General features: G+C 42.4%; 1 protein-coding gene across 1 annotated transcript in view; it reads left to right on the forward strand.

Moving 5' to 3' along the window:
• The window catches only part of LOC132078916 (transcription initiation factor TFIID subunit 4-like), a 154035-nt gene extending 141829 nt beyond the window's left edge, over positions 1-12206 (forward strand). Inside the window, exon 15 of the mRNA XM_059481256.1 lies at positions 10738-12206. Coding sequence (XP_059337239.1) covers positions 10738-10905 — 168 coding nt within the window. The 3' untranslated portion in view covers positions 10906-12206. The remainder of the gene's footprint in view (positions 1-10737) is intronic.
• The last annotated feature ends 857 nt before the right edge of the window (positions 12207-13063 follow it).

Raw genomic sequence — 13063 nt, forward strand, 5'->3', positions numbered from 1 at the left:
AAATAGTAAAAATGAAAAGCTAGAGATAACTAAGAGTAGAGCTTTAAAGTCTGAAAAAATAAATGGTTTTCTGCATCACTGTGTCTCCTCCATGATCATCTATAGACTGCAGACATTTATTCTTTATAGATATTGATATGCCAAATAATTTTATTACAGCAAGATAGAGTTTATTAAAGAATCTTCTGGAAACTTTTCATGATGCATTTAATCCTACTGCTTATGCAGTGAGGTGGATCTGGGACAATTGTGTGTGAAAGGGTTAATTTTACAAAAGACAAGTGTGTTTGGGTTTTTTTTCAAATAGCTCAGTTTGAAATTTAAGGTTTATTCTTTGTTGTTGGCTGTGTTGAATGTAAGTGTCCTTGAAAGATTGGTTGCTTGCTTTGTGGTGAAATGGGCTGGAGGATGATAAAGATTTGGGAAATTGTGAAGTAAGAGGAGATTACAGGGCATCTAAAGTGTAGAGCAAAGTTGAAATTGTCAGTAGTGTGTTTATACATTAAAATTATCTGCATGTTACTCAAGGCTTGGCTGTCTTATTTTGTCTAATAGTGGAGGGAGAAGGAAAGCCTGGGTTGGCATTCAGAGGTCAGAGGACAGTGTGAAGCAGGGGCTGCTGGTGGCAGTCCAGGGCTGGGTTAGGCAGGCAGTCTGATGCTCATGCGGAGCAATCAGGCTGCAGATCACCAAGTGTGCTCTGGGTCCTGGAGAAATGATCCTGGTGTGGGAGAGAGATGCAGGGAGGTGGAAAAGTGTGGGAATCCACAAAATCAGAGGGTTTTGGGAAAGCTGCAAAAGGCAGGCCTCAGAGACAGCAGAACTGTGATTAGAGCAAAGCAGCAGCCATAAGATTTGTCAGCAGAAAAATTTTGTAAAAAGCAGAAAAGCAAGGACAAATAGAACAATGGTCTGAGTATTAACACTTGTCTAGAATAACTCCCTAAGCTGCAGAAAGTTTATCTAGCAAGATATTAGGAAGTTCTAAGCTTAATAATGGAGCTCTGTGCATTGTGTTTTAAGACTTACAAGCAGGTATTGTATTAGAAATAAGCAAGCATTGTTTAACCAAAGGGATATGTGCTTTTAGTGGTTGGATGGAACTACTGTCAATGTGCTTTTGCTTTGTGTGATTGGTCAAAAAACTTATAAAGTGAGTTGTAACATTGAGTTCTTTGTCTGCTGCCTGGGATGTGAGCTGGTGGCATCTTCCCATTGTCATAACCATGGAATGAGAGTGATGCTGGAAAATAAAGCAGCTCAAGGCACGTTCCTGGACAGTCCCATCCCATTTGTGATTTGTGCACAGACCCCAGGCGGTGATAGAAAAGGACCTGAGAAGGATCATGATGGAAACAGCACTGGGGCCTGGATGTGCAGGGGACTCTTCACACTGGGGAAGGGGAAGCAGTGCAGGGACTGGGGCTCCTTTAAGGTTACTAATGTCTGGAGGAATTTATTTCCTTTTAGAACCCTTTTTTTCTGAGAGTTCTTTATGCCAATCTAAGTTTTTAAAATGTTTTCTGAACAAGCAAACAACTAACTTAAAAGAGCCAAGAGTGAGACTTAGCTGTAAGAAATGTGAAGAAATCAAGAACAGAATGGCTGAGTGATCTGGTAACTTCTCTCTGCTGTCTATCCTAATGTCTGAAATGCACCAGCCTTAATTATATTCCTTGATATTTGCAGTAATAGAGTGTTAGCTATCTTCCACCTTTTATTTACAAATGTTAATGTCCTTTTCCCTGCACACTGGACTGTGTTCTGGCAATGTGTTTATCCTGCAAGCTGAAGGCATTAGCATTTAGGGCTTCATTTTATTGCCACTCAATCCAGAGATAACTGCATTGCCTGCTTGATTTTGGTTTGTTTAATGGGCTGGGTACAGGTAAGGGCCCTGCACTGCCCTGAATCCCCAGAGGAGCCTGTGGTAATTACAAGGGAAGGTTTAGATCACTGTTCAGAGAGAGTGACTAATCCAACAGGAGATTTCACCCAGGAATGAAGTCCTCAGGAGCTGGTGGAAATTTTACCCAGGAATGGAGTCCTCAGGAGATCTGCAGGGGTTTGTGTCCTTTGTTTGGTAGCTGGTGCATGAATTCCCTTGATTGGCACTTGCACAGTTGTGGGAGTGAGCAGGATGGCCAACAGCTGGAAACACAATTATTATAAAGTCTGGCTGTTATACATCATAATTAGGCTTAAGAAGCGAAAGTCAGCTGAGATGAATGAGGGCAATTCATGCTCTCAAGAGCTGAGCAAGTGATTTTGTGTTTAAGATCTGGGTACTTTCCTGGTCCCCTCCCATGGGGGCTGGCAGGACATGAACACACCCATGTGTGCTGGGTGTTGTGATGCACCAAAACCTGCTGGGAGTCAGCCTGTCCCCTGCAGTGTTCTGCTCAGAGACAGCCCAAAAAGCAGCCTTTACTGTATAGCAATTATGTGTCTTTTAATTAAATATTTAAACAATTAAATTTTACAGTTATACATGTCTAGAGATTGATGAATGTCAAGAATATTTTAATTATTTTATGTTTCTGATTTAATGAAAGTCACAGTCATACAGGTTAGAAAGGAAAGGGCCACCCACTATGTAAAACTGAGATAGTTTCTAACTAATATCAAGAATATTAGAAAAAGTTCAGATGGGAATTCAGTGTGTCTCAAGGAAAATGTGAATCCTGCAAGCTGGGCTGTAGGGCTTCTCCCAAAGTTGGTTTGGTGTTTCTTGACTCCCACTGTAAGAGAGTGACTAGGCTGGAGTAACACAGGCAAATCCTTAAAAAAACCTCAACAAAACAACAGAAAACAAGGAAAAAAACCACTATGCTAGTATTGAAAGATGAGAAGGGTAAAGCACCACAATGCTTGAAAAATAGCAATAAAAAACTTTGGCAGGATTAGTATTTCAAAGGGAGCAGCACTTGATTAAACATTTGGAAAGCATGAGAGGAGAAACATTCCAAGCAAAATGAAAATATACGTGTATGATGGAAACAGGATAAATAGAATATTCCACTTATAATTACCACAGCAAGAATGCAGCCCAAACTTCAGAATTCTTAATCAAGTGAAATTGTCATTGCTTTTAAGTCCAAGTAAGCAGTGGGTTGTGTTGGGTATGAGATCTTGTGGAAGAAGATGTTGGCAGGAGCCATGGGTGCTCTGAACAAAGGAAATGAGGAGAGGCACAGCTTGCCCCAGCAGTGAGAGTGCTGCAAGGGGCTGGGGGATGAAGGCACTGGGTTCTGTCAGACACCAAAGGGGCAGTGGGGGCACCAGAAGATCTTGGAAAGATTAAAGGTCTCTGCAGCATGCAGAGCTTATCTCAAAAACCTGAGTTTTCTGCCTGACATCAGTGCAGGGATTATTCAGACACTGCATGGATTAAGGGGTGAAAATCAGTCTGGTCCTACCTGGAGTGACCTGATGAGGGCTGGGTACTGAACACCCATCTCTGAGCAAGGGAATGTCACAGCCCAAAGCTGCCTTCCACCTCATCTCATTATTGTTGGAACTGGGGCAGATTCCTCTTCTTCCCAGAGAGTTTCCCTGGAATACCTTATAACCTGCTTTTTGTTCCTGCTGTCCTTCAGCTGGGGGGAAATGCTGTCTCAGAGGGAGCAATAAGTGCTGAGATTGGAACACATGCCCAATTCCCTCAGCTGGAAGGTTTTGGTTTGATGCTGCTTTACCAAGCAGGTTTTTTATTATAATAGTACTTGCATATGGGACTTGGTGTAATGTAATAAAGGCAAGGAGGAGGTACATAGAAAATCCTCTGCTTGTAATGGCAGCCCATTTCTTTGGGTTCAAATAATTTCAGATAATTATAAACTGAAGTGATCACATCTGAAGAAAAAATTTTCACGGTATCCATGACTTAGTTTGATTTACCTTCCCCTTATTATTTCTTAATTTAAAAATTACTGCATGCTGTCTTTGAAATGTTGCAATTGTGTTGGTATTTGAAGTACTTGTAAGTACTTGTGCAAATCAGTTTTTCTGATGTTTGTCTGCAGGGTGAGGTGTGTGTTTATGTGCCCAGGGGAAAGGAGATGCATTTGCATCCAGGAGGGTGTAGCAAGTGAACGGGTGCCAAAACTGTCTAGAGGAACAGTTGCACTAAAATAGTACAGGGTAAAAATGTTGGCAAATGAAAATCACCAGCTTCTGAAGAAGGCATGGCACTAATCCTCCTTGTAAATGCTGCTCATCTGAAGGCCTAAATGATAGCTCTTGGTGATGAATCCTTCTAAAGACACTTGCAGAGCTGCTGTGTTGCACATATGAAGATGCACGGTATTTTTGTAGATATAATTATATTTCATATAGTATTGTTAATCTTTGAGGTGCTGATGAACAGTTATTACATTTCTGTACTTTAGAGGCATCTTAATTTTAGGATGTTTCAGTGAAATCCTTACTATTAGCCTCAGTAGGTGTTGAATTAAGCCCTAATTTATGTGGGACAGCTAATCATACATAGTATTATACCTGTTTTTCATGTGCCTCTCAGCCAAAGATCTAATAGCATTTTATGCAAGTAAAAACATAATTGCTGCAGAATATCTCCAGAATGTTTCTTGTGATTCAAGACCTCTTATTGCTAAGAGCAGACTAATAGACACCTTCTCTTCCCCTGCTCTGCAGTGCATGCAGCTTGCACAGACCAAATTCCTGGTGTATTTTACTGCCTAGCTTGGCTTTGAATTGCTGCTGTGTGATTCCCACTTTCAGACTTTGGCTTGAAGTGAAGTCTGCCACAAGGATGTGCCATGTAGCCTGGGAAGAAACCCAGCAGATCTTTTATCATTATTGCCTTGTCTGTGGCTCTCAGAGAAGCAATAGCCGCAGATCAAGACTCTGTTCAAAGCAGAGATGTCAGCACTGAATTGTTTTCTGGTGAAGGAAGGATGGATAAAATATTAAATGCAATCTTCTCCTTGCCCTTATCTCTGTGTTCCCTGACAGGAATATTGTACTGTATTTCCATGGTTCTGTAATTCAAAGTTGAAGGGATGCAACTTTGTGAAGGAAAACAAAAACTAATTGTTCAACAGTAGAAATCATTGTTATAAAAATAAGTGTACATTGTATTACATGTGCTTTCTTCTGTGGAAGCACTTCTATCTCAAGCAGGGAACAGCACATTTTTGGGACTTGCACACTTTGATTTCCATCCACCTGCTGCTGGAAGCATTGGAATTGAATGCACAAAGACACTTTGTGAGCAGTGGTGAGTTTGCCCATTTTGGAAAGAGATCATTTTGGGAGATATGTGTCTGCCTGCCTCAGTCCCCTTTCCAGCAGCCTTTAAACCTTTGGGGGATCCTTAGGGATCAAATTGGGTGTGGGGGCCCAGCAGAAGGAGGACAGAGGTAGGAGGGAGCTTGAGCTTTTCAGTCCCACAGCTTTTTTCTGTGGGAGCTGCTGGCACAGCAGAGAGAGGCTGGCTGGGCTCTGCAGAGGAACAGGCTGCACCCTGAGCCTGGGCTGTGCCTGCCTTGGGGCCACTCAGCCCTGGGGGCTCAGGAGCTCCTGCAGCCCCAGGGGGTTGGGGAAGATGAAACAGGAAAGCCTTATAAATATGATTGTCTGGCAAAAAATTATGAGAATATGGAAACTAAGTGAGATTGAAATGAAAGCAAGCTTTGAGATCCCTCAGTTACTGAACAACTGGAAAACAATGGTGTGGCCGGCTGAAGGTGATCCCCTTTTGATGGAACAACACCCTCTGCTTGCAGACAGGCCCAAGGGTCAGAGCAGACCCTACAGCTTGGCTGAAGGGGCCCAAAGAGGAGTTTTTAGAGTTTAAAATGTAACACAGTGTGGTAATGTAATGATTCTTACAGGCTGTATGTAACTGCTATAGGATTTGTATCTTGTAACTAGATTGGTTAGTGAGAATCAGAATATTCAACACAGAAGAAGATTTATGGTATTGTAACGGGAACCTCGCTCTCTTACCCCTTTTACTCTGTTACCTTTTTTACTCCCTTACTCTCTTACCTTCTCACCCTCTCTCCCCCTCTCTTCTCTCTTTGCTGCTCTGAGCTGTGGCTGCAGCTCCCAGCAGGGCCCTGCACCCAGGCCCTGTGCAATAAACCCCAAGTTCCTGACCTGGCTGCAGAGATCTCTCGTGTCCATCTGTCCTGACCGTCCCACCCCCATCACTCCTACCCCAGGGCTCACCTGTGTCCCCACCATGGGGTAGCTCCAGTGCAGTTTTGAGATGGGTGAGGTTTGAGAGCAGGGGGACTTCGCTCCTTCTGTGGCTGGTGAAGGCACAGGCAGCTCCTGGGGACAGGAGAGGGGATGCTCACCCTGCAGAGGAGCTGCTTTGAGTGCTCATCGTGCCAGGGAACACAAGTGAGCCTTTGCTGGCCTCCCTGTGCCCAGGGCTTGTTGCAGTCTCCCCATCACCAGACAGGTTTGTTCCTATGGCAGACTCTTGTATATTTAACTACTGATCTACCAAATCTTTGGTCAGTATTTTATTCTGAACTGTTTGTATTTCCCTTTGCTAACAGCATGAGTTTTCTCATAGGGGAAAATCATGAAAATAGCAAACAGGCTGAGAAAGTTGGCCCAAATCTTGTAATAAATTTAGAATTGCTTCAAAGTGTGCATGCTGAACAAGTAGCTGGTGTGACTGTTCTGAAGCCATGATTCCAGGCTAGGTGAAAGCAGCAGGTGAATGCAGGCTGTCAGTCCAGCAGTGATGCTGGGATGCTGTGAGCTGTGTCCCATCAGTGACAGACAGGGGTGCAGGGGAGCTGTTGAGGCAGGCAGGCTGGAATCCCTCACCTCTGGGATTACAGGTTAACAACAGGCACAGCACCATGGCAGGGTTACAGATCCTGCCTGGGATTTTCCATGAATGATTTTCTCTCCAGCCCTGGCCAGGAGCAGGAGCTGGGGGAGCCCCAGCAGGGAGAGCACAGGAGATCTGTTTGCTCTCTGGGCTGGTTCTGGGGTGTGCAGTGCCAGGAAAGGACTGAAGGAACCTTCAGGAGGGAAGACGGGCACTGGGGAAAGGAGCTGGGAGGGAAGGGGATGGGAAGTCCCTGTCACTCATATTTGGAAACTGATTTAAAATGAAGAGGCAGAGAGTTCATATATAAATTACATGGGTGTCACAGACATGTTTGATGAAAAATCCTTTCCTTGGCATTTTTTCTCCTGAGAAGCTGAGAGGCCTCAAGAACAAAATGCAAACAATGGTTATCTGCTGCTGTGGAATGCAACAGGTGCATCTGGGATTGGTGTCATGTGGTTGTTTCTAATTAATGGCCAATCACAGTCAGCTGTCCAGACTGTCTCAGTCAGTCACAAGCCTTTGTTATCATTCTTTTCTATTCTATTCTTAGCCAGCCTTCTGATAGTATAGTTTTAATGTAATATATATGATAAAATAATAAATCAGCCTTCTGAAACATGGAGTCAGATCCTCGTCTCTTCCCTCATCCTCAGCCCCCTGTGAACACCATCACACCTGGGTTTTCTTCTGGTCTGGAATGTCTCCAGTTTTCCTGAAATTATAACTGGAAGTTTACTGATACAGAAACTGGCATTGATGTGTATTTGAGTGTGTGGGATTTGGGAACAGTTTGCATGTGGCAGGCCAGGAAATAAAGGAGGTAAACAATTTACAACCTTTTATTCTTTTATTAGAGCTTTTATCTGTGTATCTCTGATTAGTTGCCATAGATACAGACAACAGAGGGGCTTGTTTGGGTTGATGAAAAATCTGTCATGATGATAAAAAATGTGATTTTTCATGAGAAAATTTTGAATTACTTCAATTCCACTGTTATTTTTAACTACACTTGAATTCATATATGCAATTAAATAATTTTGGCATTTAGGGATCTATTTTTTCTATAGTATCTGCAGAATAATTTTGGGTACAATGCAGTACCAAACAAACTGGTTTTTAATTTAAATTAGTGATCATATTGACACATATAAATTACTGTTCTGTCAGCTTACAGAACTTCTGTAGTTCTAATATGATTTTTATTATTATTTTTCACCTTGTAAAACAACTCCAGAGCATGATCAGGTAACTGATGGCTTGTGAGTGTGGTTATGAATGTGCACAGCTTGTTCTGGTGCTGGTTGAGGATATGATGCTCTTGCTGTGTTGAAGTTCAGTATCTCTAGTGATAAATGCAATGAATATGACGTGGCACATCTTAATTCCAGCTACTCTGTCCAAACAGAGAGCAGTTCCTTGCTGTAAATGGAACTCAACTGACTAGAGAAATGGTTTTATAAAGAGAATTAAAAAAATTATGCAGCTTTTCTCTATTTGGTAATTGTTGTAGGATGCACCCAGTCCAGAGTTCTGTAGATGTGGTTCACAGTGAGTTTAAGGTGGCCACACTCCTGTATTTGTCACAGGTCCTGTGGTCAGGATGAATCTGAAATCAGTGCTGTGGGCAGGGGAGAGATGCAGCATGGGGGGAACAGAGAAGAAGGAGAAGTGTTCTTTGAGTCAGTTTGGTTTAAAATAAACACACACAGTGGTTTTTTAAGGCCTTTAAAGAGTGGGCACAGCCCTGGCAGAGTGGGTCAGAGTGCAGAGAGAGGCAGCTCAAGGTGTTCCCACCTGTAGAAGACAGAGAGGAGGAGTTTAAATGATTTTGTTCCTGTCAGGAATGTGAAGTGTTTCTTGGGTTATGGTGTGAAGCACTGCTGGATACATGGATTGTGCGCTGGGCATGGATGAGCAGCCCTTGCAGCTCATTCCCTGTGAGCAGTGAGGTTCAGTGCTCAATCAATCAATTAATTAACAAAAATGCTCCACACTGGAGACCAGAATGCCTTGGCTCAAAGGTGCCCAAAGGTTGTGGGTTTCTCCCTCTGTCCCTGCAAGCTGAGCCCATTCATTGCACTCCTTTAAGCCCTTGGTGTTTGTGGGCACAAACAAGAAGAGGATTTGCCCCAGTGCTGTAATTGAATAAGCAGGAATGGCAGAAATGCCATGAATGGTGCAGTTGTGCAAGGACAGACTGACTGTGGTGACAGAGGGACACAGTGCCAGCCATGCCTTGCTCTCAGACCATGTGTGTTTCCCCTAGAAGCTTTCAGTAGTAAAATTACCCTTAACTGTATTCCTAATGTCTGGGGTTATGATCCTAGAATAAGTATTTCCTGGGGAAAGAAAGGTGGGTTTGAGCAGCACTAAGTAAATTTGGGATATTAGAAGTATAGGAATTTTTACCATATTTCTTAGAGGTTTGAAAAATAGCTTAAGTCTTTTCAGAGATTAAAATCTATTTTTCTAAGTTAGAACTCTTTATTTTACTGCAAATCAATTGGAATTAAGAAAAACAATGGACTCCTATGGATGAAAAAACATCTGAACATGTGTGTGCATCAGGTTTCAGTTTAAACTCCATGAGGCTGCAGGGGCTGTAATTATGTCCTTTCCTTTTCTAAATATTCAGATCACAGTATTCTCAGGCCCAGTTTAAGAATCTTCTCTCTATATACAAAGCCAGGATGAGGTATTCAGTAATTCAGTACCAATGAACCAATTAAAAAATAAATAATTATTTAACATAGCTATTGAAACAAGTATACTAATGATTCTGTTTATCATCTCACAATGTCTGAATCTTTGGGATTTTTCCATTTAATTTTTTGATTGTTGCTATCTCCCCACACTGAGCCCTTCTCTTGAGCAGACCCTGAGGAGAGAACTGGGGTTCCTGTGGGGACCCCCAATATTCCACTCACTCACCTGTTCCCATCCTTGGATGGGCAGCAGCATCCTGCACACATTTGATGCATTAATGGCCTTATCTGCTGAAAATAATTTTGTTCTTAAAAGTTTGTCTAAGTCTTTGTGATTTTTCCATTTATTTTTTTTATTGTTTGCTGAGTATCTTCCCCACACTGAGCCCTTCTCTTTAGTGGACCCAGAAGAGAGAATTGAGATCCCTGTGGGGTCTCCCAATATTCCACTCAGTCCTTGGATGAGCAGCAGGACCCTGCACACATTTGGTGTATTAATGGCCTTATCTGCTGACAATAATTTTGTTCTTAAAAGTTTATCTAAGTCTTTGTGATTTTTCCATCTAATTATTTGATTGTTTGCTGAGTATCTCCTCACAATATCTTTGTGATTTTTCCATCTACTTTTTTGATTGTTCACTGAGTATTTCCTCACAATGTCTTTGTGATTTTTCCACTTAATTTTTAAATTGTTTGCTGAGTATCTCCCACAATGTCTTTGTGATGTTTCCATTTAATTTTTTAATTGTTTCCTATCTCCCCACACTGAGCCCCTCTCTTTAGCAGACCCAGAGCAGAGAATTGAGTCTCTGTGGGGAGTCCCAATATTCCACTCACCTGTTCCCATCCTTGGATGAGCAGCAGGATCCTGCACACATTTGGTGTATTAATGGCCTTATCTGCTGAAAATCGTTTGGTTCCTGAATTTAAACTGCTCAAATACATCCTCAGTGGACATGCCTGTAGCAGGAGGGATTTGCCCTCAGTCGGAAGTGAACAAGGTTTAGCCCCATGTGTTTGCACTTGAGGCCTTTACCAGGTTAACTCGCTGAGACTCAGAAGAGCTGAAAAGACAATAATGTTGAAAACCCCTGATGTAATGTCAGAAGGAGGCTGGTAATGATCCATCGCAGCTGTTTGAGGGGTCCTGCAGCCCGGAGGAGGCAGGCTGGCCTGCAGGGCTCACTGTGCTGTGTTCTCTTGCAGGGCGTGGGGCTGTGCGGGGGCAGCCCGGCGGGGCTGGGCACGGGCTCCCCCCGGCAGTACCCCCGGCAGAAAATCACTCGAGTCAACCTCAGGGACTTCATCTTCTACATGGAGCAGGAGCGGGAAATGAGCCATTCGCTCCTGCTCTACCGAGCTCTGCTGAAATAAAGCCAACAGTCCTACTGAGTGCTCCACAGAAGCTCAACTTGCTTTGAAAGCTGTCATTTTAATGTGCCTTCTATTTTTTTCAGAAGTCAATGTTCCGGTAATTTTGTTTTGTAAAATTGTCAGACACATGCAATAAATTCCCTTTATGTAAAAATATATATATATATATATTAAAAAAAAAACCACAGAAAATGTGCAAAAGGTTTTAAAATGTTAACTCCACAAAAAAAACAACATCAAAATCTTGCTCCATCTGGCCATTTTAGGTAAGGCTAAAGTAGCTGGTGTTGAAGTTACACAAATGCAATGGCTCACCCAAACCATCTCCTGGCCAGGCCTGGGACAGGTTCACAGGAGTGGTCCCAGCCTTGTGTTCACCTGAGTGTTCACTCCTGGTGCTGGGTTTATTTTCAGTTTACTAGCACTGTCTCACTAACCATGGTGATACCTGTTGCTATTTAACTTAGTTGTAATGGCAATTTTTTGCACAGCCAAGAGACTCGCCACTGCACACTCCCACAAATTTTATATATTTAGGATTTTTGCTTTTACTGCACAGCTCATTTCCTGAGCCATTTGCTGAACCAAATCTTAAGTGTATGAAATGTGTGTGCAGGCTCTCAGCCGAGTTACCTTGACTTGCTTCCAGTTGTTTTCTCAATCTCATCAACCTTTTGCGCATTTGTAGCAGCTGGTTAGTGACGAGATTCAAAGTTGGGTTTTATTTTCTAAAAAATGTTAATTTATTTATTGCAAATAGTATGGTTTAATGGTGGTTTTAAAAGAGAATATTGTTGGGTAAAGATTTTAGAGTATTCTATATGATTTTTAAAGTCGCTGTAAAGGTTTTTGGGGCCGCTGCTGGCATGGGGAGCGCGGTGGCACCTGGAGTGGGGACACCTCTGCCCTGGACACTGCACCAGGCTCCAGCCAGAGAGGCTCCTGAGCAGGCACGTGGCTTTGAGCATGAGGAGCAGCTGTAAGTACCTAAAGGTGGGGTGAATGCCTTGGAAATGCTTTGCCGAAGCAGAATTTGGGCCCACAGGGAAGTGGTTGGTGTGGGTCTGAGCAATGGGGATCAGTGGGACAGAACAGCAGGGGCACGGGCTGTGCTGCAGAGTTCATTAACAGTGTTACAGTACCACGGAAGGGAGACATTTGCTTATTTATCTTCTCTGTTTTTACTATGTTATGCTTGCCACTTTTTTGAGGCAATATTTTTTTTGATGGGAAACCATAGCGAAAGCACAAATAGAACTATTTGTCCAATAGTTTTAAAAACAAAGGTTTTAATTATTTTTTAAGGTTTATGAAAAGCAGAAGAAAATTTATACTGCTGCTATTTAGCCAAAAGATTATTCATAAGGTATTTAAGGCCAGGAAGTGTAAAGTTATGTTTTAAATGTATTGATAATTTGTACATATTGTTTATAAAGGCCTTGTGTTTATTAGAGTTACGTTATTTTGATGATTTCTGTACATACTGGTAAATACCCCCAATTTGTGTGAAAACATACTCCCTTATTTGTACTTATTTTGTAAAGAAATAAAACAATTTACTAAAGTAACACATCAAGTGACATACAGTATTAATTTATCAAACATGAATTTCACATTGTCTTGTAGTTCTTAAGCACTGGTCAGAAACATTTTGCGTTAAAATATTAACAGAATACCCACAAACAAATATTAAAACCAAATACTTCAATGTTTTGTTGTGCTGATTCTTATCCTTTGTGAAACATCTAATAAAGTTGTCAGCAAACCTCGGTGCCATCAGTGCAGAGAATGGATGCTCTCAGCAGTGGCTGTCTGGAGCGAGGAGCCCAAAAGCACAACAGAACATTCTCTCTCCCTTTCTGTCTGCACGGGGGCTGGGACAGCCTGGACACAAAGTGCTCAAAGCCTCGTGCCTGACACGGGGCCAGTGCTCAGCAACAGAGAATCAGAACAGTTTTGCTCCATGGGATCAGGTGAAGAACCAGGCTGTGCTTTGTGCTTTGCTTCTTGGCCTTTGCACACCACAGCTTCACCAGCGTTCTGTGGTGCTTTAAAACATCCTAGTGATGCTGAGCAATGTTCTTCATTAAGTTATGTTGCTGTGGTTTAAGGCCAGAAGTAGATATTCAAATCAGTTTTTTGCTGATATTGATGCCTA

This window comes from Ammospiza nelsoni, chromosome 13, assembly GCF_027579445.1.
Source record: "Ammospiza nelsoni isolate bAmmNel1 chromosome 13, bAmmNel1.pri, whole genome shotgun sequence".
Classification (NCBI taxonomy): domain Eukaryota; kingdom Metazoa; phylum Chordata; class Aves; order Passeriformes; family Passerellidae; genus Ammospiza; species Ammospiza nelsoni.